Source organism: Gossypium raimondii, chromosome 12 (assembly GCF_025698545.1).
Source record: "Gossypium raimondii isolate GPD5lz chromosome 12, ASM2569854v1, whole genome shotgun sequence".
NCBI classification, from domain to species: Eukaryota; Viridiplantae; Streptophyta; class Magnoliopsida; order Malvales; family Malvaceae; genus Gossypium; species Gossypium raimondii.
The window spans coordinates 15,634,349-15,659,042 of record NC_068576.1 but is presented as its reverse complement, the minus strand read 5'-3'; the positions used below and the strand labels follow the sequence as shown (position 1 = coordinate 15,659,042).

The 24,694-nt window shown below is 35.2% G+C and overlaps 4 protein-coding genes across 7 annotated transcripts; 2 read left to right on the top strand and 2 right to left on the bottom strand.

The window, feature by feature from the left end:
• The first annotated feature begins 3,235 nt into the window (after nucleotides 1-3,235).
• Nucleotides 3,236-4,417, top strand: LOC105763404 (lysine-rich arabinogalactan protein 18). Its single transcript, XM_012581637.2, has 2 exons — nucleotides 3,236-3,903; nucleotides 4,148-4,417. The coding sequence occupies exons 1-2, from the start codon at nucleotides 3,316-3,318 to the stop codon at nucleotides 4,229-4,231; spliced, it is 672 nt and encodes a 223-aa protein (XP_012437091.1). The 5' UTR covers nucleotides 3,236-3,315; the 3' UTR covers nucleotides 4,232-4,417.
• Nucleotides 4,418-8,648: 4,231 nt separating this feature from the next.
• LOC105763403 (lysine-rich arabinogalactan protein 18) lies at nucleotides 8,649-9,806 on the top strand. Its single transcript, XM_012581636.2, has 2 exons — nucleotides 8,649-9,317; nucleotides 9,543-9,806. The coding sequence occupies exons 1-2, from the start codon at nucleotides 8,730-8,732 to the stop codon at nucleotides 9,624-9,626; spliced, it is 672 nt and encodes a 223-aa protein (XP_012437090.1). The 5' UTR covers nucleotides 8,649-8,729; the 3' UTR covers nucleotides 9,627-9,806.
• A 53-nt stretch (nucleotides 9,807-9,859) lies between these two features.
• Nucleotides 9,860-15,566, bottom strand: LOC105763402 (U-box domain-containing protein 4). Of its 4 annotated transcripts, none has more exons than XM_012581634.2 (6): nucleotides 15,400-15,566; nucleotides 14,004-14,207; nucleotides 13,400-13,680; nucleotides 12,772-12,888; nucleotides 10,457-12,496; nucleotides 9,860-10,373 (listed from the first exon to the last, which is right to left on the bottom strand). In XM_012581634.2, the coding sequence occupies exons 3-6, from the start codon at nucleotides 13,673-13,675 to the stop codon at nucleotides 10,314-10,316; spliced, it is 2,493 nt and encodes an 830-aa protein (XP_012437088.1). In that variant the 5' UTR covers nucleotides 13,676-13,680; nucleotides 14,004-14,207; nucleotides 15,400-15,566; the 3' UTR covers nucleotides 9,860-10,313. The 4 variants fall into 4 exon arrangements, with proteins under 4 accessions (XP_012437088.1, XP_012437086.1, XP_052481338.1 ...); XM_012581632.2 differs by having other exon boundaries at nucleotides 14,018-14,207; XM_052625378.1 differs by having other exon boundaries at nucleotides 10,457-12,484; nucleotides 14,018-14,207.
• Nucleotides 15,567-16,884: 1,318 nt separating this feature from the next.
• On the bottom strand, nucleotides 16,885-24,188 carry LOC105763400 (metal transporter Nramp3). The gene is given in 7 exon segments (XM_052625793.1): nucleotides 16,885-16,991; nucleotides 16,994-17,108; nucleotides 17,658-17,809; nucleotides 17,812-18,315; nucleotides 18,423-18,553; nucleotides 18,715-18,797; nucleotides 23,736-24,188. Coding segments are annotated over 7 exon segments (1,503 nt in total). The 3' UTR covers nucleotides 16,885-16,926.
• Between the last annotated feature and the right edge of the window lie 506 nt (nucleotides 24,189-24,694).

Sequence of the window (24,694 nt, the reverse complement as noted above, 5' to 3'; positions counted from 1 at the left end):
AATTAAATAAATTAATCTTCCCATATAACAAATTTCTATTATCGTTAATATACCAAGACAATTTTAGATTAAAATGAATTGGGAAGAATTAATGGCAAGTCAATCTTGGAATATCATTACAAACCATTTTTTTATGTATTTTATTATTTTTAAATATAAATAATATATTTATAAGTTACTTTGTAGTAAGTTGTAATGGCAATTTATATATGTTTAATATTTACTTTTTATTTTAATATCTATTAAAATTATGATAAAAATTTTAAAATTGATTATTGAGCTAACTTTTACAATCATTTGTACAAAATTTATTTTACAAACGCCGTTGAATTTGTTGATCTTAAAACAAATGACTGATGAAACTAAAAGAATTATTTGAAATAGGATTTTTATGATTTATATAATAAAATATAATTATATAATATCATTTATATATGAAATTTGCGTCCTTATATTTAGAAAATAAATCCTATATTTTATTTCATATTTGAGAATCTAATTTAATTTCCCTCAATATTATTCTTAAAAATATTAAAATAAAAATAATTTAATAAATTTTAATTTATATAATATTATAATCAATGTATCACATTAAGCATAGTTTTTTAAATGAAATATGTTTATGTTATAGTTAAAGATATTATATTAGGGAGAATGATATTATTGTTTTATTAGTTATATATTGATAAATTTTTTAATTTAAATTGATATTATATACAAAATTTTATACACAATGGGCAATATGTTCTTTGTTGTGGTGAATTATAATGTTCAAATTAAGTGATATAAATATCAATGTAATATTTGAGTCGATTAATATGATGTTCATAAAAGATATCATATTACTGAAGATGAAGTGTAAAATCAATTGAAAATCGAAGCTTCGATTAAATTGTATAGATATAAATTTATTATATATGACAATCCAATAATATATTCTGCGATTCATATAATGTATGATGATAATGTATAGATAATGATTGTGGAAGGGTTGAGCTCGACAGCAATGAAGAAGAATATGGATTCGCGATATTCTAAAACCGAAAAATCTATATTGTGATGCTGTGCAAAATAACAGGGGTGAGTAAAATTCGATTTGATTCGAAAAAAAATCGAATTTTGAGTTAATTGAATCGAGTTATTCAAATTATTCAAGTCAACTCAAATAAGTAATTCGAGTTTCGAGTTCGAATCGAGTTGAATTTTACAATTCAAATAACTCAAATAATTCGAATAACATATTGGTATAAATATCCTTTTGGTCTTTGCCAATTTTAAAATAAGCAAATTGACCTCTCTCTCAATAAAAATTACAAAATAATTCAAAATAATTTTAAAATTTTAAAATATTTATAAATTACAAATTTATATTTCTTAAAAATTATAAAAATTCTAAAAGTTCTAAAAAGTATATAAAGAAAGTTAAAAAATTAAAATTTTCTAGAATAATAATTTTGGCACATAAATAAGTTAATTAATGATTCAAGTTTATCGCACTAAAGTAAATTTTTTATTTTGCTTTGAAAATTTTTCAAATATATATGGTTTCAAATTTATGTGCTATAATATGAAGTTAGTTATAGTATAACAAGATTTTAATTTAATATGTTTAATTTTTAATTTAACTCAAATAATTTTATTGAATTGACTCAATTTCATTTTATTCAATTTAATTTAAAAAATTTAAATCAAGTTAAAATGATAAAATAAGACTCGTTAACTTAATTAACTTAAAAAAAATTTCATTCGATTCGATCGAATACTCTCATCTACATAATAATGTACCGAGAGAGGCCAAAGGGTGGAGGTGAAATAATTACACAACTCAACTATTTTGCAAAACTGTTTTTTAAAACTCTAATATATAGATGATAAAAAAAAAAAAGCCTTAGCCACTTGACAATTTTTAACGAAAAGAGAAAAGGTTAGGGTAAGTATAATACACGTCACGTTATTCCAGACAAGTTTTGCTTGCAGACACAGTTTCTTGCCTGTGAGTCGGTGACCCATCTCAAAATATCACCCGTAACATCTTTACCCAATCACGCGACCGCCTCCTATTGGTTTGTCTCTTTGCGCAGCAATACCCCACCCTCCCTACGTCCAGCTGTCTCACTACTTCATAACAATTGTATCATTCAATTAGTTATTGTAGGTTTAATTTTTTCCAACCCCTTTACTCTTTCAGCTTTTAAATTTTAATCTATCACCTTTTAATTCCCTATCTCTCCTGCTTGATTTAAAAATTAAAATTTAATTAATAACATTTCCATTCAATTTAAATATATATTATTATTTTTAGATCAAGTCTTCGAATATTAAAATGATATATATTCAAATTTAACCAAGCTTTTGTGAATTGGACTTTTAACTTTTAAATAAAATGAAGAGAAACTAAATTTTAAAATCAAAAGTAGAAAGCCTAAATTTCAAAACCCCAAGGATAGAATTAAACATTTATTATATTATTAATTACTAGAGTACACTACACCTAAGTCACTAAATTATTAGTAAATTTATATTTTGGTCACTTAACTTTAAAAAATTACAACATGGTCACTGAACTATTTGAAAGTATTTATTTAAGTCATTGGGTTATTAAGTATTTTTTTAAATTTCGGCTAGCGAGCTCCAAGCAATGATTCGACGATTGGTACAATGGATTAGTACCTATCAAATAGTAGAAGAACATACCTCAGATCCAAGTCAATCTAATAGTCAATGTAAGAGATCAGAGAAGAAAACTGTTTGAATTTTGATTCGTAAATTCATAACATTCAAAATTATTCTATGAAAATAATTAAATTGTTGAAGAGAAGGAGAATAAGATCTTTTGATTGGTGTAGGCCGTGTGAATAAAGAAAGCCATATAACAGAGATTTAATATCTCAATGAATTAAATAAAAACTTCCGAATGATTTAGTGACTATTTTGTAACTTTTTAAAGTTAAATGACTGAAATGTAAATTTATTAATAGTTCAGTGACCTTGGCTGTAGTTTACCCTAATCAGGTAATGTTACAGCAAATTACATGGTCATGTATGTGGGCCCCAATCCAGACTGTCGTCGAGTCTTGATCGCCACATTACAATGTGTCTTTGTATGATAGTTCGATGACGGTGGGCCCCGAAATAGCTTCTCATCCAACGGCTATTTCTGATCCAAACACGTTCCGAACTTTTTCTTCTTTTCTTTTTATAATCATCATTTTTTCTGATATTCTCTCCCTCATTTATTTATATATTTATTGAGAGTCTGTCGTCCCGTTGTCATTAGTTTCTGTTACTACTTCACTCTCCCTCTGTCTTCAAGAAATGGATCGTAGAAGTGCATTTGCCGTTGCTTTGATTTGCTTTGTGGTGACCGCTGTCGGTGGTCAATCTCCGGCAGCCTCACCTACTAAAGCTCCGCCGGCCGCGACTACTCCTGCCACTGCTCCCGCTACTGCCCCTGTTAGCAAACCTAAATCACCGGCTCCAACTGCTGCCCCTACCACTTCCCCACCAACTTCTTCACCACCGGCTGCGGCTCCGGAGAAGTCTGCGGCGGTTCCAGCCCCATCTAAATCTGCTCCGGCTTCTTCTCCTCCGGCTGCTGCTCCGGTGAGTTCTCCACCGGCTCCAGTACCTGTGAGCTCTCCTCCAGCCAAATCGCCTCCCGTTGCTGCACCGACGACTCCACCAGAGAGCTCGGCCTCTCCTCCGGCTCTTGTTGCGGCACCAACTACTGCTGAGGTTCCCGCCCCAGCTCCAAGCAAGAGCAAGAGCAAAAGCAAGAAATCCAAGAAACACCATGCTCCGGCTCCTTCACCTGATATGCTTGGACCTCCCGCTCCACCAACTGGAGCTCCTGGACCTAGCCTCGATGCTTCCTCTCCCGGTCCATCTGTCGCTGCCGATGAGGTACATTCTCTTCGCTTTACTAACGCTTCAGTAGCTTACATCATATAACAATGCGCTTTCAGATCTGAACTTTTACACTGCATAAATGTAGAGAGATCTTGTTTTTCTTTTAATCGCGTCTAAAGGATGCACCGTTGAGCTAGTTCATTTACTTTTCTGAAAAAGGACCGACCAATGGATCTTTTTTTCATCTTAAAACTATATTTATTTGTAACATTTAAAGAGTTATTATAAACAAATGCAGAGTGGAGCAGAGGCAATGAAGAACATGAAGAAGATAATTGGAGGGTTGGCGTTGGGATGGGCAGCCATTGCTTTGAGCTTCTAGATTGATTTTGATCACATTCCACATTCTGCGTTGTAATTCTTTGGTTGGTGTATTGAGAGGCGGAAACTCTAGTTCTTTTTTCCTATGTAATTTCCCCCATTCTTTTTTTTTTTCCCCTTCATTTACCCATTTTCTGTCTTTTATTTCTCTATTATATTTTAATAAAATCACAATTTATTTTACTAATACCAATGCTAATGAATCCCAAGATCATTTGTGCAGGTTAAACATTGTAAAAGTAACAAAACTGAAACGATCATATATAGCTCATGAACCATTACAGGGAAAAAAGGAGTTGTTTGGTTAGACAATGTTCCAATGAAAGTACAGGAAAGCTTAAAATGGCAGCAAATGCATATCTTACAAATCAATCTGAATATTTAGTTTAATCTGAAAGAACAGTTTTGAGTAAAAAATAATTAGGCATGGGGGCATAAACCAGGAGAGACGTTATTCATTGGTTCCTATCGTCTTCTCCCCCGGCTGCAAACACCAGACAGACTTACATGTATGAAACTTCTTACATTCACAATTGCCACGTATCAGAAGAAGCACTTCACAAGAGGACTCTACAAATTAAAAATTCTCTTTTTCTCTACAACAAAACCCTGTAAAATGTAAGCCCAAGCAGCAAACTTTCAAAATGCATTATTTGAAGCATCAAATGTATACAAACTGTATTAGACCCAATGCCTACTTTCAAGCGTGATTCGTCCTTAATTCTAAAGCTTTTAATTTTATTGGTTAATATTGGTGTTTTTGTCGTTTTCCCATCAACCCAAAGCCAAAAGCATGCAAATTCCCTTCACTTGGAATATTCATAATACACTATGATATATATGCGTGTGTGCGTGTAAATGGCCAATATGAAGCTTTCTTATTTGCTCGAAACAGAAGGCAAATATTAATTAATAATATATAATATTTGGCATTCATTAATAAGACTCAGTCAAATAAATAATTAAGATAATATAATTAATTTAATATATACCAGGTTGATTTATCCATTTATGCTGAAAAAAAAAATCTACATTTAATTATCTATGTTGTTTTTTTTAAATTTATCAATGTTGTTTTGAAGAGAGAAAGGAAAGCACGTCTTACATGGTGCATTTTCACTGTCTATGTCATTGAAAATGCGTCTTATAGGGCATATTTTTAGCTACGTCAGCTGAACATGTGTCATGTTTTCACAAATTGACAACTTAGCTCTTTTGATCAGATGGTTAAGTGTTAGTGTTTTTAGTCTTAAGTCTTAGGTTCAATTCCTCTCCTATTCACTTTTGTAATTTTTATTTCATGTTATTTTAAGTTTTTTTTTAAATTAATATTTTTGACACATTAGCTCTTTTGGTTAGATGGTTAGATAATTGTGATTTCTTCTTTCAGTCCTAAGTTTGATTCCTTTTATAAGAATTTTAATATGTATTTTTATTTCAACTTTTTATTATTTTTAATTAATATTTATAATTAATAAATATATTGTTTTCAAGTTTTTTTATTTTTATTTATCATTTTAATTAATAACTCTTTTATTTATAAAATCAAATAATTATTGAAAATATCATTATTTTTAGTAAATGTAATTTTTATTTGTGTAATTTTATCTTTCAATCCATATCATGAATGTAGTAAATTGACATATTATATATTTTTGTATAATGTATGATGATGATGAATAGATATAAATTTATTATATATGACAATCCAGTAATATATTCTACGATTCATACAATGTATGATGATGATGTATAGATAATGATTGTGGAAGGGTCGAGCTTTATAGCATTGAAGAAGAATATAGATCGGCGATATTTTAAAACCGAAAAATCTATATTGTGATGCTGTGCAAAATAATAGGAGTGAGCAAAATTCAATTTAATCCGAAAAAAATTAAATTTTGAGTTAATTGAATCGAGTTATTTGAATTATTCAAGTCAACTCGAGTAAGTAATTCGAGTTTCGAGTTCGAATCGAGTTGAATTTTACAATTAAAATAACTCGAATAATTCGAATAACATATTGGTATAAATACCTTTTTGGTCTCTGCCAAGTTTGAAAATGAACAAATTGACCACTCTCTCAATAAAATTACAAAATAATTTTAAAATTTCAAAATATTTATAAAAATTCCAAATTTATACTTTTTAAAAATTATAAAATTTCAAAAAAATCTAAAAAATATAAAGAAAGTTAAAATATTAAAATTTTCTAGAATAATAATTTTGGGACCTAAATAAGTTAATTAATGATTCAAGTTTATCATACTAAAGTAATTTTTTATTCGCTTTGAAAAAGTTTTCAAATATATATGGTTTCAAATTTATGTGTTATAACATGGAATTAGTTATAGTATTAGAGGTGCTCATGAAATTTGGTCGGCCAGACCCAAAAATTTTTTGGCCCGACCCAAAATATGGGCCTAGAATTTTGCCTGTGCCCACTGGAAAAAATCATAAGCCAGGCCCGGCCCGCCCGTTTTTAAATAATTACCAAAAATTATTTTAAAATTAAAATAAAATTAAAAAAGTATTTTAAAAATATTTTAAAATTAAAAAAAATTTAAAAAGTATTTTAAAAAAATTTAAAAATTTAAAAAATTTAATAAAAGTATTTTAAAAGTATTTTAAAATTAAAAATAATAAAAATATTTATTATATTCGGGCCGGGCCGGGCCGGGCCCGGGCCAAAAAAGTTGTGCCCGAGGCCCGGCCCGTTTTTAAATCGGGCATCATTTTTTTGCCCAAGCCCATATTTCGGGCCTATATTTTTACCCAAACCCTCCCATATTTCGGGCGGGCCGTCGGGCCGGGCCGGGCCGCCCGGCCCATGAGCACCTCTATATAGTATAACAAGATTTTAATTTAACATGTTTAATTTTTTAATTTAACTCAAACAATTTCATTCGAATCGACTCGAATTTTATTTTACTCAATTCAATTTGAAAAAAAATTAAATCGAGTTAGAATGATAAAATAAAACTCGTTAACTCAATTAACTCAAAATTTTTTAATCGATTCAGTGGAATACTCACTTTTACATAATAATGTACCGAGAGAGGCCAAAGGGTGGAGGTGAAATAATTACACAACTCAACTATTTTGCAAAACTTTTTTTAAAACTCTAATATATAGATGATAAAAAAAAAAGCCTTAGCCACTTGACAATTTTTAACGAAAAGAGAAAAGGTTAGGGTGTTTAAGTATAATACACGTCACGTTATTCCAGACAAGTTTTGCTTGCAGAGACACAGTTTCTTGCCGGTGAGTCGGTGACCCATCTCAAAATATCACCCGTAACTGCTTTACCCGGTCACGCGGCCGCCTCCTATTGGTTTGTCTCTTTGCGCAGCAATACCCCACTCTCCCTACGTCCAGCTGTCTCACTACTTCATAACAATTGTATCATTCAATTAGTTATTGTAGGTTTAATTTTTTCCAACCCCTTTACTCTTTCAGCTTTTAAATTTTAATTTTAAATTTTAATTCCCTATCTCTCCTGCTTGATTTAAAAATTAAAATTTAATTAATAACATTTCCATTCAATTTAAATATATATTATTATTTTAGATCAAAGCTTCGAATATTAAAATTTAACCAAGTTTTCATGAATTGGACTTTTAAATAAAAATGAAGAGAAACTAAATTTTAAAATCAAAAGTAGGAAGGCTAAATTTTAAAACCCCAAAGAGTACAGAGGTTGGGGATAGAATTAAACATTTATTATAATATTAATTAGTAGGGTAAACTACACCTAAGGTCACTAAATTATTAGTAAATTCATATTTTGGTCACTTAACTTTAAAAAGTTACAACATGGTCACTAAATTATTTGAAAGTATTTATTTAAGTCATTGAATTGTTAAGTATTTTTTATGACGATTGATACAATGGATTAGTACCTATCAAAGAGTAGAAGAACATACCTTGTAAGAGATTGAAAAAGAAAACTGTTTGAATTTTGATTCAGAAATTCATAACATTCAAAATTATTCTATGAAAATAATTAAATTGTTGAAGAGAAGGAGAATAAGATCTTTTGATTGGTGTAGGCCGTGTGAATAAAGAAAGCCATATAACAGAGATTTAATATCTCAATGAATTAAATAAAAACTTCCGAATGATTTAGTGACTATTTTGTAACTTTTTAAAGTTAAACGACTGAAATGTAAATTTATTAATACTTCAGTGACCTTGGGTGTAGTTTACCCTAATCAGGTAATGTAACAACAAATTACATGGTTCATGTATGTGGGCCCCAATCCAGACTGTCGAGTCTTGATCGCCACATTACAATTTGATGACGGTGGGCCCCGAAATAGCTTCTCATCCAACGGCTATTTCTGATCCAAACACGTTCCTAACTTTTTCTTCTTTTCTTTTTATAATCATCATTTTTTCTGATTCTCTCCCTCATTTATTTATATATTTATTGAGAGTCTGTCGTCTCGTTGTCATTAGTTTCTGTTACTACTTCACTCTCCCTCTGTCTTCAAGAAATGGATCGTAGAAGTGCATTTGCAGTTGCTTTGATTTGCTTTGTGGTAACCGCTGTCGGTGGTCAATCTCCGGCAGCCTCACCTACTAAAGCTCCGCCGGCCGCGGCTACTCCTGCTACTGCTCCCGCTACTGCCCCTGTTAGCAAACCTAAATCACCGGCTCCAACTGCTGCCCCTACCACTTCCCCACCAACTTCTTCACCACCGGCTGCGGCTCCGGAGAAGTCTGCGGCGGTTCCAGCCCCATCTAAATCTGCTCCGGCTTCTTCTCCTCCGGCTGCTGCTCCGGTGAGTTCTCCACCTGCTCCAGTACCTGTGAGCTCTCCTCCAGCCAAATCGCCTCCCGTTGCTGCACCGACGACTCCACCAGAGAGCTCGGCCTCTCCTCCGGCTCCTGTTGCTGCACCAACTACTGCTGAGGTTCCGGCCCCAGCTCCAAGCAAGAGCAAGAGCAAAAGCAAGAAATCCAAGAAACACCATGCTCCGACTCCTTCACCTGATATGCTTGGACCTCCCGCTCCACCAACTGGAGCTCCTGGACCTAGCCTCGATGCTTCCTCTCCCGGTCCATCTGTCGCTGCCGATGAGGTACATTCTCTTCTCTTTACTAACGCTTCAGTAGGTTACATCATATAACAATGCGCTTTCAGATCCGAACTTTTACACTGCATAAATGTAGAGAGATCTTGTTTTTCTTTTAATCGCGTCTAAAGGATGCACCGTTGAGCTAGTCCATTTACTTTTCTGAAAAAGGACCGACCAACGGATCTTTTTTTAATGTAACATTTAAAGAGTTACTGTAAACAAATGCAGAGTGGAGCAGAGGCAATGAAGAACATGAAGAAGATAATTGGAGGGTTGGCGTTGGGATGGGCAGCCATTGCTTTGAGCTTCTAGATTTGTTTTGATCACATTCCACATTCTGCGTTGTAATTCTTTGGTTGGTGTACTGAGAGGCGGAAACTCTAGTTTTTTTTCCTTTGTAATTTCCACTATTCTTGTTTTTATCCCTTCATTTACCCATTTTCTGTCTTTTATTTTTCGATTATATAATAAAATCACAATTTATTTTACTAATACCAATGCTAATGAATCTCAAGATCGTTTGTGCGGGTTAAACATTGTAAAAGTAACAAAACTGAAACGATCATATATAGCTCATGATTACAGGGAAAAAAGGAGTTGTTTGGTTAGACAATGTTCCAATGAAAGTACAGAACAGCTTAAAATGGCAGCAAATGCATATCTTACAAATCAATCTGAATATTTAGTTTAATCTGAAAGAACAGTTTTGAGTAAAAAATAATTAGGCATGAGGGCATAAACCAGGACAGACGTTATTCATTGGTTTCTATCGTCTTCTCCCCCGGCTGCAAACACCAGACAGACTCACATGTATGAAACTTCTTACATTCACAATTGCCACGTATCAGAAGCACTTCACAAGAGGACTCTACAAATTAAAAATTCTCTTTTTCTCTACAACAAAAACCCTGTAAAATGTAAGCCCAAGCAACAAACCCTCAAAATGCATTATTTGAAGCATCAAACGTATACAAACTGTATTAGACCCAATGCCTACTTTCAGCCTCTTCCAGCACTACCATGTCGTTGGTTCCTGAAGTAGCTCAGAAGTGCCTGTGCCTGTGATCAACTCATGCTTAAATAATGGTAAAGAAGAAAGGTTTAGTGAGAAATAAAAGAAAAAAGAACAGCAGAACTATTACCTTCTCTTTAGCTCTTGGGGTGCCGGTCTGGGACAATGCCACTAGTGGTGGAACAGCTCCTTCTTGGAGAACCATATTGCAAAACCTACCACTGGTTGTGCAGAGTTGTAAAAGGGCAGCGGCAGCATTTTCCTTTCCTCTCGCTGAGCCCAACTCAACAACCTCGACCAGCACAGGAATCCCACTCTCCTGCCCAATAGCATTCCTCCCTTCAGGAATTGTAGCAAGATTAGCCAAAACAGCAACTGCCTTATCAACCATTCCAGCTGCTGGGTCCATCAAGTCCACAAGGTGTCTTACAGCACCGGCTTGCACAATTCGAGCCTTGTTTTCATGAAATATTGACAGATTAAATAAAGCGGTAGCTGCATCTTTCTTTCCCCTAGGGGTACCATTCCCCAATAAATCAACAAGAGGCTTGATTGCCCCAGACCTTCCAATCTTGACTTTGTTATCCTCAATGACTGAAAGGCTGAAGAGAGTGGCAGCTGAGTTTTCTTTAGCTTCAGGGCTTCCTGTCTCAAGGACATGAATCAGAGGCTCAATTGCATCGGCATCAGCAATTGCTGTTTTGTTGTTATCATTAATTGACAAGTTAAGAAGTGCTGTAACAGCATTTTCCTGAGTCTTCGTATCCGGTGAATGAAGCAAATCAACTAACAAGACAATGGCCCCACAGTTCGCTATTATAATCCGATTATCCATATTGTGCTTAGCAAGTAACCTGAGTTGAGCTGTGGCCTCTCTTTGAGTATCAACTGAAGTGCACTTCAAGTCCTCCACTAACTTCTTAACCTGGGCTTCAATGCCAGAAAGGTCAGCCCTGTTCTCAACACCAGGAGAAGAAACTATTCTTGGAATGAATCTTTCCGATGGCCGGCGCCAGATTGTTTGGCTTCGCGATCGTGTATCCATCAACCGAGGAGGAAACTGAGGTTCTCTTTGTGGAATGGCTGAGCTAACTCTAGGCTGTGCATCGGATTTTACCTCTCCAGAAGCATCACTATTGTAGGCTGCGAGATGAGTTGAACCCTCAGAAGTCTCATTGGCATCTCCAACAGCTCCTCGAGGAGAATCTGGATTAGGAAGTGCACTAGAGGCTGAGACAGATCTTGTGTGGTTCTGAGATGACTGACCAATATTGTTAGAAGGTGACACAGGGGGTTCACCAACAGAATCGCTATACCTTTGTTCCAACTTTGACCTGTCTTCCACACTGTTTAGTGATATTCTTGCAACATCCAAACCCCCTCCATTTCCAGCTATAGCTGGCAAGGAACTTTCTGAGGTAGAAAGAGAATGTAGTGGGGAGGTTCCCTTGTGATGAAGTCCGCCGGATGTGACTAGGTTCTTACCAGCTTGACCTCTAGACCGTGACTCAGGTGACAATGGTTGGCTGCTTCTAGGGGGAGGAAAACTATTTGAATCCCTTGGCAAGCCAGACTCTGCGTGCACAAGAAGGGGGTAGGATTGGTCTAAACTGATGGACTTTGTGGGATTAGGCAACTTCACATTGTTTGACTCGCACCAATTTGCAATTAGTGCCTTTACTGTGTAATTAGGTATAAGAGTGGTATGAGCCAAAGTTTGCCGTGTCTTGGGGCACACAGTGAGCCCAAGACTAATCCAGTTCTTGATGAAAGCCCGCTCATAGGTTTGGCCAGATGCCACAATCACTGGATCAGTCATTAGCTCTAGGGAAAGGGGGCAGCAGAAATCAGCAGGTATTGGAACTGGGCTACAGGTCTCAGATTGTTTCATTGATACAAGACGATCATGCATGCGATTTACAAGAGCAATAATTTGATCAATAAACTCAGCTTCTGCAGTTTTTTCAGCTTGTTCAGCATTCTCCTTCAACTTTTCAAGGGCCACAGCCTCTATCAGAATCTCCTGGTTTGACCTCAAACTCAAGTTCTCTGCAATTTTCACTATTATGTCCGAGGATGGTCCAACACTATCCACTTGATCCCGTATGGCTTCCCTGATGACAGATGATGCTTGCTCATATGCTACGTGCTTAATTTTCTGCAAGCAGTGCTGCAATCAATTGCTAATAGTTAAACATCCTCAAATGTGGAATCCCCCTTAGCATTCTTTGAACTCAGAAATTAAATCAAAATGAAAGCTGCATATTTTTTCACATCTCACAACTGTATACTTAGATGCCATTCACGCTCCAATACATGACAGTTTTTTGGTAATCATTGTGAGAATACAATAATTATGCTGTATTTATAAAACTTAAATGCAAGATGAAGAGTACAATCTTCAAATAAAAGTAAAAGCTTGAATTAACTAGGGTTTTAAATTACCTCAAGAGATGCTGAACTCAATTCATCAGGCAGATGCTGATGGGAAGACTTCAAGAATTGGAATACATCAAGGCTAAAATTCCAAATCTTCAATATTAATGACTCAACTTGCAGAACCTAAAGGTCAAGTGAAAGAGAAGATAGTTATCCAAGTGCATTTAACTAAAGGACAACACTAATTGACTGACAGTACCTTAAAAGAAAATTATATTCTTTTATAACATTATTTCCTAAAAGGGCACCCATATATAGCAATTTTCCACCTAAATATGAGCGAACATTCAAGAATCAGCACTTAGGGGCTAAACTTATTCCAAAAGCTATACATTCCAACAATCTCTTAGGACAAACATGATGATGTTCTAATAACTATAAGAAATTAGAAGAAAATGTGATCATAGACCATAGTGCAGAAAACATCCACAAGAATTAACTGTAAAATGACAGCAATAATCTACAACATGCATCTCATATGAAAATATTAATGTTCAGATGGGTAATTGATTAAATCTTCACGATATAAGGTGAATGTCAATGCCTAAATGTTTACCTTAGGTACTTCTTTTCCAGTCATAAGTGGACTAGAATTGCTAAGTGAAGATGTGAACTCAAGTAACTAGTAACTTACAAAGTAAGCTTTACTCAAAAGGGGTTGCCAGCTCTCGAATTGCTCTCTCAATTCTTCTATAGAGAGACTCAATCCTTCAAATGCCTTACCAAGCACTTTATCAGAAGTAATTTCTGAATCAATAACTGCGCTAAGAATTGGCTTCAACAACTTTAGTATCTCTTCTGCTCTCTGGTAAAACTTCTGAACTGGTTCTGAGTTAATGTTCTCAAAAGATGACAAATTTAAAAATGAGGAAATGTTACCGAGAAGTGCTTTTAACAAAGAAATCTCCATATGATCTGGGTAACAAAAAAAGTCAGAGAGATCGCACGTAAGAAAGAGTAGAAGGAGAAAAACTATAAGAATAATAATAAGCAAACAAAAGATGCAAGTATCTTTGTCGTGAAACAACAGGGAGAAAACTTTGGGCCTAATTACTTTAGTTTAACAACATAATTCCTTTCTCAGCATTCAATTTAACCTAAAGCAAAATATCAATGAACTAGAGCTTATTCTGCCAACATAACAGTTATTTCATAACCGAACTAATACAGGACAAAATGCATGAACTCATTTGCAGAAGTTTGGAGGGTGAAAAAAGTGAAGCCAGAAAGTCACTTACAACAAGGTACATACCGTGTTTCATAAATTCTAACAGCAAAATCCTTTCTCAATAATGGATGACGAATCCTTTGGAAACCATATTATTCCATAAAACTCAAGAAAACCCTTTTGAACATCAGCACCATAGCTCATGTAGCACACTATCTTGATAACAAGAACCAGACAGGTTCTAGAAATCCACTTTTGCCAACCAGTAATCCCACTGTAGAATCAAAATTTTAGATCAAGCTTGATTGAAACTTAAAATATTAAGAGCACGAACAAAATAAAAAAAAAAATTTAAACCATCAAATATAATATTTACCACCAAAACACTCACAGCAATTACAGCAAAGTTTCCTTAAAAAGTTCATTATGCTGATAATTTTCCTAGCATCCATGAAATGTAACAAACGCAAACCTAAAAGAAATAACCAAGAGCAGCGACCTCTCCACATTAAACATAACACGATCCCCACTCACCCACTACCAAAGAGAGTTACTTGACTAAAAACAAGCCAAACCCTTCTCAGATTAGATAAAATGAATTTGCCTTTACTCCAATACTTTGTAAGCTTCTGTACTACCTGCAGTCCCTCTTCACTACTGCCCTAATTTCTAGGAAATCAACAATTAGTTATTTCGATATATTTCTCCTATTGCACATCAGACACACCTTTTAGAAAAGAAAAAAGACACTATTAGAACAAAATAACCGGATAAGACTACTGGGATAAAGAGCCATCCTATACAAATCAATCAGTTGATGCTTCAAATCAAGGACATAAAGGCCTCAACAAGAATTACAAAAACAAACATAAAATGTCGTGGGAACCATGGTCAAGTTCCACATGCTACTAGATGAAAACAAGCGCGCTGTAATGAAGCTACAAATTTACCCAAACCATTACTTCCAAAACCTATCAGAAATGGTTTCTAATATCATTTATATTTCTTAGTTTATAATTTACTTGCTTTCCAAGTTCCCAATAACAGAATAGTAAAGTCACTACTTAATCAAATCGTTTTAGAACTTAATGATTTTGGCACTCCTGCATATTAGTGTCATACTCATTAAAAAAATTAATTTGTTCATTGAACAAATATAAGCTGTTTTTTGCACTTTCCCAGCAGCAAGGCAGAAAAATAAATGAATAAAAATTAACCCTAAAACCCCATCAGTGGTCCTTCAAATATAATTTATCCAAAACACCCACTTAGCCTTTCAAAATCATACTATGAAACAATATGATCATAAAGGAAGTAATTAGATCAAATGGGTTTACTTATTATTTCAAAAAAATACCCAACTCCAAATAAGTAAACAAAAACACAAATGCATATATAAAAACCAAAAAGAATTGAACTCAACAAGATAAAGAGAGATTTCCAAAGCCAAAGAAAAAATTTAGTACCTTAATGCAGCTTTGAATTTTGGGTTTTTTTTTCCTTCTTGTTTATTGATATCGCTAATCTTTCCAAAAAGAAAAAATAAATAAGTCCCAGATTTCGCTATCCTGTTGCTGGGTCTTCAGGCCATTCTTTTTCCTTTTTCAAGCTTTTTTTTTTTTTAATTTTTGGGGATTAGTTACTTTTTTTAATTTATTTAATCGTTTTGCTGGCGTTGCTTAGTTGGAGATTGGCAGATTCTCGTCGTTTTGGAATTTCTTTATGGGTATTTTGACTGGAATTTTAGAATTTATTTTCTTTTATACTTTTATGATTGGCCAAAAGTAATAATCCTACTTCATGTAATAAATAACTAAATATCCTTTAATTTGCCACTAATTTACAGTTATCAATCTTATCATCCCCGCTGATTTTAGCTTTATTGGAACCAATCTGATCATCCATCTAAATGGATCCTCTTAAAATATAGGCATAATGACTTGAATCTCTAATTTTACAAAAAAGAAAATTATTTTACTATTTATTTAAATTTTCGTCTTTTTATCAAATCTCCTCAAAATAGATAGAAAAATTAATATCTTTTTAACTTTGTTTATAATACATACATATAGATTGCTACGTGAATGACACGTCAACAATGTTAACTTTATTTATTTTGAGTAATTTGATAATAAATATAAATTTAAGAGTTAAAATGGCGAAAATTTATATGGGGTTAAAATAATTTTTTTAAAAAATTAGAGGATCAATATGTTAACTTATTTAATAATTTAAGTATTAAAAATTAAAAATATTTTAAATTTTAATTAAATCATTTTTACCGTATTCAATATACAATATGTAATCAATACGAAACGTCATTATACAAAATAATAATTAATTGAAATAATTAACATAGAAATTATTTTAAAATTCAAATAAAATGCTAATAAAAAATTTAATCATTATTAAACCATTTCTAAAAACTATGAAAAATTCAAAATTTTAACATTTTATTTTCTGAGTAATATATATTTTATTTAGAGTAGATTATTCAAGTACAAGCAATACGAAATATTGGTGTTTCAATCTTTTGAAAGCAGTCGCAATATTAATAGATATTTTAGAATCAAAGAATATGAAGAAAAAAAAGAAGCAATTTCTTAAAAGCAATCCTAATATTAGTAGAAATTTCTAAAATCAGATTTACAATTAAAAAAAAAAAACAAATGCAACAGTTTTGTTGAAAAGCTGGTTCACGTATATCCGGCTTGGACAAAGTTTAAGGTAGATTTTCAAAATTACAGTGTTTGGTTCCTTGAAATGGTTGAAAAGAATGTTCTTGTTTATGAGTCTCACTCACTCCAATCCTCTATATCCAGCAAGATATGATAAATCTATTGTTTACAACACTGTTGTTTCAAACAGTAATCCCACTAGGAGGCTTTCATCAATATTGGCATTTGGTAGTAGGTGTAAGGAGTTTTGAGCTTTCTGATATCATGCCTTACCAAGGGTGTCTAAGATCGACTTTTTTGATTCGATATGCCGCTTTAGGGAGTATCAAACGACGAAAAGCCTCGAGAAACAAGGTAAATTATAAATGCAAGATATGCGCTGTAAAGGCAGACACTATGCTTGTGAACATTTGGCCACTCACTTCGGAAGAGAAGAAATTGAGTAAAAGATACCCGTTGATCACGATCACCAGCGCTGCCACAATCCATGCCACTGTCTGCAGAAGAGAGGGGAAAACGTAAACAAGGCGAATTCTTCATTGACAGGATCTACATGCAGTAACCACATTACTTTGAGTGTTGATAAGGCAATCATCACTCACTGACATTTCCTTTCCTATGCTTAGTAGGGAAAATATTGATGAACTGAAGCAGGTATGAAGATGTTGATCACCAAATAAGTGGAACTTATAAAATAGCATGAGTCGATAGTTTGCGTGATGGAACGGTACAAGCACTTAGTTCATGACTAGGTGTAGAAAAAGAGCTAGGTTATATCAATGGCTTCAAGGAATCCCAGTATAACAGTGAATATGAATGGAAAATGTACTGAAACTAGAACTCTCAAGAGGTAGCTTTTAGACAACAAAAGTTGTACATTGTCCCCTGCTAAAAGATGGAATGGAAGAAGTTCTAACTGCTATCAGGGTCGCTACATCGTTTTCAATGAACCGATTTGGCATTTTATATAGCTCATGCCACAGTCAGTGGCAGGAGAGACGGGTTAATGATTAGCAAGGTGCAACACAAGGAGATTAGCAGCATACCTTGAGTACATGGCCAATTCTGAAGGCACCCATGATTTGTTCTTTGGATACCAGACAAAGAAGTGGGATAAGAGCAAAAGGGATCTGAAATGACTGAAGCACATTAAGCCATTCGTTCAATGTATCAAGGGCTGCTTCAGACGAATCGAAACAAGAGCAACTATAATAGTAGGAATAATTGCACAACTCCTTGTGATCAAAGCTCTTACCCATTTTTTCAACTTCAGCTTCAAGAAGCCTCCCATGATGAACTGCCCTGCATAAGTGCCTGTAATAGTGCTACTTTGTCCAGCTGCTAACAACCCAATAGCCCAAATATACAAAATGGGGAGTATCCCGCCTCCATATTTTTCTTCAAGATACTGGCCTGCATTCCCAAGACCAACACCAGTGGCTACTTCTGTGTCATAAAATGCTTTAGCAAAGACAGTGGTAACAAACAGGTTGATTATAAATGAAATTATAAGTGCAGCAGTCGACTCGATCGAGTAATAATTGAGAGCTTCTTGCACCTGGCCTTTCTTGTTACGGTCGATTTCGCGTGATTGCACTAGAGCCGAATGCAAGAATACATTGTGAGGCATAATAATGCAGCCCACAACTCCTACAGCCTGCTTGATGGTTTTGGAGCTCAGTTTTGGAACCAAAACACCAGTGAAAATATGAAACCATTTGAGCATCAGTGAACTGCAATACTAAATGAAATTTATTGAGATATATGAAGCATGGAATTTGCTACAATGGAGCCGAGTTAGTCACCGTGAAGAAGCTCGGTGCCACTTGGTTTTGTTTCACCGAACATCCAAGCAAATGAGACGGCCATTGTTGCAATAAGGACAGCAAAAAATGCTTCCAGCTTCCTCACTCCATAGTTTTCAAGAAACAAGAAGATAAAACTGTAACAAGGCAAAGAAAACGAAGAACCAGGTGAGCATACAAAATAAACCGAAAACCTTGAAAATTCAGACATCGTATATCATAAAGAAGCAACCTTTAATGCACACAAATACTTCTAACAACAATAATAATAACTCCAAATATCAACAAGAACACTAACCAATCACTAGCCGTAATAAGAACTCCAGCCCACAAAGGCAAAGCACCATTACTCAAAATCTTAATAGCTGTTGAAGCCGTGGCCTGCATTGCAACAAAGAACCAACAGCAACAAATTGGTCAAAAGACCAACAGCAGCAAATTGTACAATTTTAGCTGCTATACTGTTTTGTAGCAAAGAAATGGAGTTGGTTCAGTTATAAAATTATTTTTTGAATATTTTGTTCCTATGGAACTTAGCCTAAATCTTTGTAATGAGTTAGCTAAGTTAGTAGGAAAGATTGATGATGTAATAGCTGGTATGCCGACTTTCTTTTATATACAAGTTGCTATATTTTAGTAAGTATTAAGTAAGAGCAGTTAAATTAGTAGGTAACTGTCAAATACTTTTGTAACCTTCATATATTCAAAATTTGAATGAAATTATGATGACTTTCGATTACAAATTTTCTTCTTTGAGTTCTTTTCTTTTGTTTTTTCTTTCATTCGTTTTGCTTTCTTTACTCGCCATTGCCATTTATCCAACAAATGGTATCAAGAGCTTTCAGTCTTTGAGGGCCTTGGTTGTACACTGTCACTAAGCAAATTGTGTTTGAAACAAAAGAAGAAGAGGTTGTTTTGCTTGCTGAAAAATGAGTTTTACACCACCTCCTCCACCTGTCTTTGCTGGAGAAAATTACAACATCTGGGCAGTGAAAATGAGAACATACCTGCAGCACACGACACTGTGGAATGTTGTTCTCAATGACATCGAGCCACCACCACTAAGAGCCAACCCGACCATAGCCAGTTAGGCAAAGACAATGAAGATGTGCCAAGAAGTATAAGGCTATGTCGTGCCTTCAAAGTGGAGTCTCGATGTTATCTTCACAAGAATAATGGCTTGTGATACTCTAAAGCAGGCCTGGGACAAACTCAAAGAGGAGTTTCAGGGGTCTGACAAGACCAGGCAACAGCAACTGATCAACATGAGAAGAGATTTTGAAAATCTCAAAATGAAGGACTCAGAAACCATCAAGCGGTATCTTGTGAGAATCATGGCTACATCAACAATATAAGGTCGCTTGGGAGGAATTCATGACCAAAGAGTGGTTGAGAAGGTCATAACAACCTTGCCGAGAAGTATGAAGCAAAATTTCTTCTTTGGAAGACTCAAGGACTTGTCAACAATCCCTTTGATGAGCTTATAAATGCTCTTTATGCTCAAGAGCGAGAGAAGGGCAAATAGGCGGAGGACCACCATGAAGGAGCTTTTCGGGCTAGAGGCGAGAAAGCTCAAGTGCAAACTTAAATGTCAAAGGCAAAAAGCCTTGGACCGAGAAGAAGAAGAAAGAACTCATCAAAGGAAGTTCCCACCTTGTGTCCATTGTAAGAAGACTACTCATCTTGAGAAATCTGCTGGTACAAACCGGACATTCAATGCAGAGCCTGCAAGCAATTTGGCCACATTGAAAAGGTTTGTAAGAGCAAGTCAAAAACACAACCACAATTTCAAAGCCAAGCTCAAGCTGCAGAAGAGGTTGAAGCACCAGAAGAGCATGTTTTTTCAGCATCATGCCTTGCAAGCTCGAGCAAGGTTAGCAAAATTTGGCTGATTGACAGTGGATGCACCCACCATATGGCTTCTGAGAAGAGTATATTCAAGGAGCTTGACACTACCTTCAAGTCCAAAGTCAGAATTGGCAATGGTGAGCTACTGGAGGCAAAAGGGAAAGGCAAGGCTTTGATAAGCACCAAGTCAGGTATTAAAACCATTTCAGAGGTTCTCTATGTACCTGATATTGACCAAAACTTGCTAAGTGTTGGCCAGCTATTGGAAAAAGGCTATTCTCTGATTTTTGAAGGCAAGAACTGTTTGATCAAAAATGCTGCTGGTGAAGTGTTAACCACAGTGGCTATGCAAGATAGGACTTTCATTGTAGATATGAATCAGCTTCAGGCTAAAGCATATGCATCTCAGTCTGATGAGACTGATTTGTTGCACAGGAGGATGGGACATGTGAACTACAATTTTCTGAATATGATGCAAAAGATGGATTTGGTCAGTGACATGTCTAAAATTGAGCCAAAGAATGCTGTATGTGAGGTCTGTCAGCTAGGCAAACAGACCAGATTACCCTTTCCAATCAACAAGGCATGGAGAGCACAAGGGAAGCTTCAGCTTGTTCATACAGACATCTGTGGACCAATGAAGACTACCTCCTTAAATGGCAGCAGATACTTTGTACTCTTCATTGATGATTATTCAAGGTTCTGTTGGGTAAATTTTTTGAAGCATAAGTCAGATGTTTATGACTCTTTCTGCAAATTTAAAGCCTTGGTCGAAAACCAAGCAAATTGCAAACTAAAATGTTTGAGGTCTGACAATGGTTCTGAGTATGTATCTCAGAAGTTTAAAAAATTGTGTGATGATGCTGGAATTCAACACCAATTGACTACTGTGTACACACCACAGCAAAATGGTGTTTGTGAAAGGAAAAACAGAACAGTCCTTGATATGGCTAGGTGTTTGTTATTTGAGGCTAAAATGCCTAATGTTTTTTTGGCTGAAGCTGTGAATACAGCTATTTACCTGTTGAATAGGTTGCCAACTAATGCAGTCAAAGGAAAAACTCCCTTTGAAGCCTGGTTTGCACAGAAACCATCAGTCTCTCATTTGAAGGTATTTGGTCATCTATGTTATGTGTTGGTACCGAGGAGAGAAGAACCAAGTTGGACAGGAGGTCCATGCAGGGTGTTTGTTGGCTACTGACAATGTGAAGAAAGGATCTGAGTCTTTGATCCATGACCAAGAAGGTTGTAGTGGCGAGATGTGAAATTCAATGAAGCAAGTAGTGGAAATGGGATGGAATTGAAGCAAATTTGTCTGATGGAGAACAGATTGATGTTGATCTGCAGCAAGCTGAAAATGGCTATGATGATCAACCTGTTCGAGGCACCAGGACATTAACTGACATCTATGAGAGATGTGCAGTAACTATAGTAGAGCCTTCATGTTTTGAAGAAGCTGCAAAAGAAAAATCTTGGGCGGGATGCTATGGAAGCTGAATTTAAAATGATTCAGAAAAATGATACATGGGAGCTTGTAAACAGACCTGAAAACAGAAAAATTATAGGTGTAAAGTGGGTCTACAAAATTAAGAACAATGCAGATGGCTCTCTTAATAGACATAAGGCCAGACTGGTTGTTAAAGGTTATAGTCAGCAGCAAGGGGTTGATTTTTCTGAAACCTTTGCACCTGTTGCAAGGTTGGATACTATCAGATTGCTGCTAGCTTTGGCAGCTCAAAAGCATTGGAAGGTGCATCATCTGGATGTTAAGTCAGCCTTTCTAAATGGCTTTCTTAATGAAGAAATATTCATTGAGCAACCTGAGGGTTTTAAGGTCACTGGTGAAGAACAGAAGGTCTACAAGCTGAAAAAGGCTTTGTATGGTCTAAAACAGGCTCCAAGGGCCTGGTATGAGAGGATTGATGGCTACTTAGCAAGGCTCGGGTTCACAAAGAGTATCAGTGAGCCTACACTCTATGTTAAGAAGGATCAGGAGGAAACCTTGTTAATTGTTTCCTTGTATGTTGATGATCTGTTGGTTATTGGCTGCAAAGATGAACTTATTGAAGACTTCAAGAAACAGATGCAACATGTCTTTGAGATGACTGACCTTGGTCTGATGACCTACTTTCTTGGCATGGAGATAAAACAAGGAAGTGATGGAATTCTCATAAGTCAGCAAACATTTGCTTCTAAGGTGCTTGAAAAATTTTGCATGTTGAAATGCAAATCAGTCACTACACCAGTTGCATTGGGAGAAAAATTGTCAAGTGCCAGTGAACATGATCGAGTAGATGAGAAGGCATATAGAAGCTTAATTGGTTGTTTGCTTTATTTAACAACAACTAGACCGGACATTGTCTATCTTTGTTAGTCTACTTTCAAGGTTTATGCACCTTTGCAGATAATGTGGCACATCCGAAGGCGACAAAAGAGTGTTAAGGTATGTCAAAGGAACCATCGATCTTTGGTGTGAAGTTTTGGAGGGCAAAGGAGCTGAAACTCGTAGGCTATTCTGATAGCGACTGGGCAGGGTCAGTTGATGACATGAGGAGCACTTCAGGTTATTTTTTCACCTTAGGCTCGAGTGTTTTCAGCTGGAGTTCAAAGAAGCAACAAATTGTTGCACAATCCACAGCAGAGGCTGAGTATATCTCAGCTGCAGCAGCAGTAAATCAAGCCATTTGGCTTAGGAAGATTTTGGATGATTTGAATGAAAATCAAGCCCAGCCTACTGAGATTAGAGTGGATAACCAATCAGCTGTGGCCATAGCCAAAAATCCAGTCTTCCATGGTAAGACTAAACACTTCAAAATCAAATTCCATTTTGTTAGAGAAGCTGAGCAATCGAGGGCGAAGCTGAGCAATCGAGGGAGGTTAGCTTAGTTCATTGCAGTTCAGAAATTCAGTTAGCTGACATTTTAACTAAACCATTGGGAGCCAACCGATTTAATGCTTTGAAGGAAAGGATTGGTGTTTGTTGCATACAGACCAAGGAGGAGTGTTGAAGCCGTGGCCTGCATTACAACAAAGAACCAACAGCAACAAATTGGTCAAAGACCAACAATGACAAATTGTACAATTTTAGTTGCTATCTTGTTTTGTAGCAAAGAAATGGAGTTGGTTCAGGTTATAAAATTATTTTTGAATATTTTGTTCCTATGGAACTTAGCCTAAATCTTTGTAATGAGTTAGCTAAGTTAGTAGGAAAGATTGATGATGTAATAGCTGGTATGCCGACTTTCTTTTATATACAAGTTGCTATATTTTAGTAAGTATTAAGTAAGAGCAGTTAAATTAATAGGTAATCACAAATACTTTTGTAACCTTCATATATTCAAAATTTGAATGAAATTATGATGACTTTCAGTTACAAATTTTCTTGCTGAGTTCTTTTCTTTTGTTTTTTCTTTCATTCGTTTTTGCTTTCTTTGCTACTGCCATTGCCATTTATCCAACAATAGCAATAACACTTCCAATGACTTCCTGTATATCAGCTCCAATCAAAGCCAGCTCTGCCATCACCCACAAAACCATCCTATCCCAAGTCGGGTACTCTTCGCTACAAAGCTCAGCCAAGTGTTTCCCTGTCGCCACACCAAGCCTTGCAGCCAACAACTGAACCAACAACCCCATAGCCGTAGCCCACATCAACAGCCACAGTAAAGAGTAACCGGCTATAGCTCCGGCTTGGAGATCGCCTTCTAAATTCCCAGGGTCCAAAAACGCTATTGACATTAAAAAATCGGGTCCGGTGAAAAGCCAAAGCTTTTTCCAGGAAAAAGGTTGGACGACACCCAGTGAAGCTTCATCGTCTGGTTCGTTGATTCCAACGATGTGGACCTTTTCACTGGAGTCGTAGGCAACATCCTCGTCCGAGTCTTGATCGGATAGTAACGGAACCTTATTGTCTTCCGGTTGCATGTTGGGGTGTAGGCAGCGTCTAGTGGAGGGTGCTTTTGGCTTTTGGACTTGGTTTGAACAAAACTAAAACGAAAAGGACAACTACCGTTCCTTCCCACCATTGCTCGTGGGCTTTTCTTTTTCGCCTTCAGTGCCTTCACTTCTTTTTATTTATTTATTTATTTATTTTTTACCATATACTATATATTTATGGGATTCTTGGCAATTTGCCACATACATAAATGCAATGGCTAGCAAATTTCTAGAATAAAAATGATAGAATTTAAACTTCAGCATAAAAATTGTAAAATTTCTTTAAAGTAGAAAGGTTTAATCGAATCAAATTTTTAATTTTAAATCCAATCTTACATTTGAGTTTTAATCTATTTATCGAAATACGTTAAAATTATTCTATTAAGTTCATTAATGTAACATTTTGAAATAAAAAAATTATTCACTTATAATCATTTAAAAAATTGAAATGGATTTAAATTTAATATAAGAATTAACAATATTAATAATTAGAC